The sequence below is a fragment of the Pseudomyrmex gracilis genome, unplaced genomic scaffold, assembly GCF_002006095.1.
Source record: "Pseudomyrmex gracilis isolate BER0280 unplaced genomic scaffold, ASM200609v1 scaffold_1921, whole genome shotgun sequence".
Lineage (NCBI taxonomy): Eukaryota > Metazoa > Arthropoda > Insecta > Hymenoptera > Formicidae > Pseudomyrmex > Pseudomyrmex gracilis.
Window position 1 is genome coordinate 13,841 of NW_018022505.1, and position 5,630 is coordinate 19,470.

At 34.3% G+C, this 5,630-nt stretch overlaps 1 protein-coding gene across 2 annotated transcripts; it reads left to right on the plus strand.

The window, feature by feature from the left end:
• The first annotated feature begins 228 nt into the window (after nt 1-228).
• LOC109862528 lies at nt 229-5,161 on the plus strand. 2 transcript variants are annotated; one of them, XM_020442598.1, is made up of 3 exons: nt 229-395; nt 4,493-4,794; nt 4,868-5,161. In XM_020442598.1, the coding sequence occupies exons 1-3, from the start codon at nt 232-234 to the stop codon at nt 4,957-4,959; spliced, it is 558 nt and encodes a 185-aa protein (XP_020298187.1). In that variant the 5' UTR covers nt 229-231; the 3' UTR covers nt 4,960-5,161. The 2 variants fall into 2 exon arrangements, with proteins under 2 accessions (XP_020298187.1, XP_020298188.1); XM_020442599.1 differs by having other exon boundaries at nt 4,493-4,789.
• Nucleotides 5,162-5,630: the final 469 nt, after the last annotated feature.

Sequence of the window (5,630 nt, forward strand, 5' to 3'; positions counted from 1 at the left end):
ATGATGCTGATACAAAATCGCTAATATTTCAAGGTAATGTTGTTAGCAGATGTCCAATCCTACGATATGCCGTTTTACAGCTGACAATTTTAACAATAACATACTATTGAGACCATCTTTTGTCAAACGGCGGAAACTTATTTATACTCCTAATAAAAAATACAAAGAAATTTTTTTTGTGGTTTAAACTTACATCATTGGATACGACTGCTGTTACGAGTTGTTTTCAGGATGGGAGAAAGTGGAAAACATATAGTGAGGTCGACGGGTACCTCGAAAGGTCTCGAGACATCTGCGACATCTCTGCATTCTAGTGGCCAGGATTCTGGTATAGTAGCTCGCACTTCTTGCCATTGCAGTCATTCATCCAGTCCTTCTAGTGACGAAAGTAGCAAGTAAGTATTTAAGTTTTTTGACTATATTCTTTTCATTTTTATCATGATGTAGCAATGAGATTATGCTTCAACTCGAACCTAATCACGTTTGACAAATATTGATAATAATTCTATAACTTGTTTTAAAACATTACAAAATATACTTTTTTAAATATTTTTTTGTATAAAATATATCATTTTAATTATCCCAGCAAACACAGTTATATAGCAGCAACATTGTCATAATAAAATATACTGTAACAAGTAATATAACCTGGTCGTTGCATGTAATATGTTATAATGTTCTTCTATGTTAGTTGTAATTTACATTGCATTGTACATTGCAGTTATACAGGGTCATCGAAAAGTATCGGACCCCACTAATATATTCAGTTAGAATGCATTTTAGAAAAAATGTCTAATAGCAAAGTTGTATGGTTTCAAGCGAAGAGTAAGATGATGACCTTGACTTTGATCTTGACCATGTCCTTTAAGGTCATTTCAAGGTCAACCTTATTTTCTAAAATAAAACCCCCTAAATAAAACCCTATTTTATTGCATATTTTTATAGCTTATCTCAAAAGCTTTCCAAAACACTATAATAAAATATTTTTTCATTAAGTACTTTTTGAGTTATAAAGGTTTGAAGTTAACAATTTTTGACACAAAATGTAAAATATCTTGTAAAATATTATTTAGTTTTCAGTAATCATAATCTTAATACGTTTGTGCGCTGAATAATGAGATCAATTAATTGGTTTAAAGAAAATACATTAATCAAAAAGTTTCGGATTCCCGTAATATTTTCAGTAAGAATGCATTTTCGAAAAATGTCCAATAGCAAAGTTGTACGGCTTCAAGCGGTTATGCTAGTAGGCTACGGCGGAAAACTGCCCTGAAGGTGATCGCAAGAAGTTGCTCGAATGCGTGATGTCCGAAGGCGTTAGCGGGAATCTGCCCGAAAACGTTGGCGGGGCCGATCTTTATTCTTTCACTCTTGCAGGTACCAATGTACGAGCTCTTGAGCAAACAATATGGATCAGTGATTTTAATCTTTGATGCAATGCTGTCTTCTTCTTAGCGAGCAGCAGTTACCTCGTGAACAAAAACAAACAGCCTCAAAAAGTTTTTCTGTAACAAAAGAAGCCATTGCGCTTCACTTGATTGTCTCAAACATCTTCATTTTGTTTCCAATAGCCCAGAAATTTTTCGTAACTATTATTAAATAATCTATTAGATTTTCAGTTGCTCAACGAGCTTTTTGCTAGTGCTGGTTAAAATAAACAAATCAATAGTTAGACCAATACTTAATAATTAGTATTTTTCTCTACTTAATTATTTAGATCCATTTCTTATCACTTACCTGATTAATTATTTTTTGCTCTAATTAAGAATGGCGGAGCTTTCTGAAAAAGATCGAATAATACCGTTAATGATGCAAAGATGGGGAGATCAACAAAGAGGATATAAAATAGTAACGCAATTATTTAATAAAAATTTTCGGAATGAAAATAATAGGATCTCTAAAAGTACTGTAATCCGTACTATTTAACGTTTCAAGGACATTAGTAGCGTTAAAAGCCGCTCAAGATCTGGTAGACATAAAACAGCAACAAATAATGATAAGGCATTAAATGTTTTACAGTCTTTCGTTGAAAATCCCCATATTTCTATCAATCGCGTTGCACAAGAACACGAAATCGGTCATGCATCTGTCAGTAAAATTTTGAAATTGAATAAATGGCATCTATACAAACTCCATTTTTGCCAAGAGTTGTCCGAAGACAATTTTGATAGACGCATCGAATTTTGTGATCTTATGATGGAGATGATTGTCGACGATCCTCTATTACTTAATAATATTGTTTTCTCTGATGAGGCAACATTTGAACTGACTGGAAATGTAAATAGACACAATTGTAGGTACTGGAGTGACGTTAATCCTCACTGGAAAAGAGACAATCATACCCAATATCCACAAAAAGTTAACGTATAGGCTGGTATTCTTAATAGTAGACCAGATGGCCCTTTCTTTATTAAAGGCAATTTGACAGCACAGGTATACACATTCATGCTTCGCGAACAAATTGTTTCAGCTATTTGAGATATAGCTGATGGAAATATGGATGAAATTTATTTCTAACAGGATGGAGCTCCACCTCATTATAGTGTCATTGTCCGTCAATATTTGAATGAGGTCTCTCAGGACAGGTGGATAGGGCGAATGAGTCATATTGAGTGGCCACCTCGGTCTCCGGACTTGACCCCAGTTGATTTTTTTTGTGGGGTTACTTGAAAAGTAAAGTTTATACCACCAAGCCTCAAGATTTAGATGATTTAAGAGGGAGAATAAGTCGAGAGATAGAACTAATACCGCCGGAAACGTACCGGAATGCGGTTTCAGCTGTTTATAACAGATTGGCACATTGCCAGGCTGTTGAAGGGCAACACTTTGAACATTTGTTGTGAATTGTTTGATACAATTGAATATTTTCCCCAAGCTGACTAATTGGAATGAAATTTGCCTTAACTGGCCGGACCTACACGCCACTCTTGCCTTAACTGGCCGGAATCACACGCCACTTCACAAGTTGTTAATTTCAAACCTTTATAACTCAAAAAGTACTTAATAAAAAAATGTTTTATTATAGTGTGTTGGAAAGCTCTCAAGATAAGATAAAAATATGCAATAAAATGTAGGGAGTTCCATTAAAAAAAATAAGGTTGACTTTGAAATGATCTTAAAGGACATGGTCAAGATCAAAGTCAAGGTCATCATCTTACTCATCGCTTGAAACCATACAACTTTGTTATTCGATATTTTCTCCAGAATGCATTCTAACTGAAGATATTAAGAGGGTCCGATACTTTTCGATGACCCTGTATATAATATGAATATAACATGTAACTGTCTTATTACTATTAAATTGCAATTATATATTGCTAAATAGTGTTGGTAAATATTCAAAGCGAGCACCTTCGGAGGTCAATGGTCTTGACACATGTTGTACCTCTTTAAACAACAATCTGAAGATTTTAGCCATTGCTCGTTGTTTGTTAAAAAAGTATAAACAAAAGAAGTTGTGTCAATAAAGTGTTATTTTCCGACACCGTGTACATTTTGTTTGTGTTGTAAGCGTGTAGGTAGGGAAGGCTGCGCCTTCTCACAGTGAAAGGGCTTTGCCTCTCCTCTTTGCTCCCTTTTTGAGAAAAAATAAAGAATTCGATTAAGCGTCGCTTTATGTTAAGATTGTTTACTTTATTGTTTGCAATATTTTACAATGTTATGTATGTCTGTTGTTATAGCAATACATTATAAATATTATTTGTTGGTTCGCAATTTGCTACTATTTAATGGATAAATTTTGGACATTATTGAGAAAAATTTGTCTATGCGTTCGCGTATTACTTTTCTTGTTACACAAATAGTTTATTAGTCGATCTAAATCGTACGTCAAATAAAAAATTAGTGTAGAAACATGTTTAACACTTGTTCGCTCACGGAGAACTAAACAACTTCAATGTGTAGAGAAATGTAAATAAAACTACAAGGCCACTTAACAAAACTACTTTGTTTATGTTTTTTTGTTTGAACAAAACGTACACGTTGTTGAAAAATAAGAGTTTATTTATGATAATTCTTTTGTTTATAATTTTTTAACAAACAACGAGCGACGGCTAAAATCTTTAGATTGTTCTTCAGGGAGGTGGCCTTGACAACATATGTTAAAATCAGTGACCTTCGAGGGTGCTTCGTTTTTTTTTGAATATTTACCATAGTGTTATATAACAACAATGTAAAATTCATGTAACATTTGTTATGTAATTTATTACATATCTATTATATTGCTGTTATAACGTCATTACCAGCTAATAACAAGCAATTTAATAGGTATATAACATGATTATATTAAAATTATATAACATCAATGTTAATAGAGCATAACAGCAGTTATATTACGTGTTACTTCTATGTTATATGACAATTATATTCTGTGTTTGCTGGGATATATGACAAATACAATTTTGTCCTGATATCATGTATTTCTATATTTGACATCAATGTCATATTTCTTATTGTCTCTTTTGCGTGCAAATTGTTCATGCACTTTTTTTAGCGGATATGAAGACTCACTGAAATCTCTTCAGCGTCAAGAAAGAGGTAACAATGTTTTACGTGGCAATCATGACAGTGTCATTGAAAAACGAGCAAATCTGGCGATGAAAAGGCGACGTTTCCACTCTTTCTCGAATGGTGAATCTATTTATACACACGAGATGACGTTACAGAAAGAGCAACATTGTTGCAACAGCACCGACAAAAGACAAAAAGCTGAGCACCACCGTGCACATTCCGAGGCAGAAAACAATATTACCGAGACAGTGATAAACGAACATCCGGGAACAGAGATCTCGTTAGGTTCTCTACTAAATTCATCAACCCTTCGTGGTAGATATTATTCACGTAAATAAGGATACTATCTTATCTTCAGATGTTGATAAACGTACAGTCGTGGTCACTGAATCGTTTCGTGGACGCGGGAAGCTAGGGGTAAGAGGAACGGTATTCCCTAGCAGTAAGTAGTGCCAATGGACGCCGTACTAACTAACCGTAGCAATCATCTGATCCACAACTGCGTTATGTCGATAATGTCAATGCTTTCCTTTACTATTTGTGTCTCAAACTATAAAACTATTGGCCATTTCATAGCCAATGTTTCACAAATACATTCATATATATATATAGGGTCATTGCCATCTAACCGCTTGTAAGTAGATAGAAGGAATTATTTTAAAACAAAAAGTTCTATACCAATTTGCAAGATTCACAATAATTAACAAAATATTAATTAATAAAGATCCGCTAATCAGCATGCACCCAGAGTAAGAACAGCCCAGTCTGTCGCGCCGTAGCAACGGAATGGGAGAAGCTAATAGAATAACATGTGCACACATAGACAGCATATAGAACTGCGTTCGGGCAGCGCGCTATCCGCTATTGTATTCCGTCGCTACGACGCGACAGACTGAGCTGTCCTTACGCTGGATGCACACTGATTAGCGGATCTTAATTAATTAATATTTTGTTAATTATTGCGAATCTAGCAAAGTGATATAGAACTTTTCGTCTTAGAATAACTTCTTCTATCTACCTACAAGTGGTTAGACGGCAATTACCAAACACCCTATATATATATTGTATTTACACGTTCAGACCACGATAAAAGTGTACACAATGTCGAAAAATAAAAATTT

What these genes read in the sequence shown, in the direction of transcription:
- LOC109862528 (XM_020442598.1), top strand. Translation starts at nt 232, where the DNA reads ATGGGAGAAAGTGGAAAACATATAGTGAGGTCGACGGGTACCTCGAAA. An exon ending in TCTAGTGACGAAAGTAGCAA is followed by an intron (nt 396 to 4,492) that starts GTAAGTATTTAA and finishes CACTTTTTTTAG; the next exon opens with CGGATATGAAGACTCACTGA. An exon ending in GGGAACAGAGATCTCGTTAG is followed by an intron (nt 4,795 to 4,867) that starts GTTCTCTACTAA and finishes TCTTATCTTCAG; the next exon opens with ATGTTGATAAACGTACAGTC.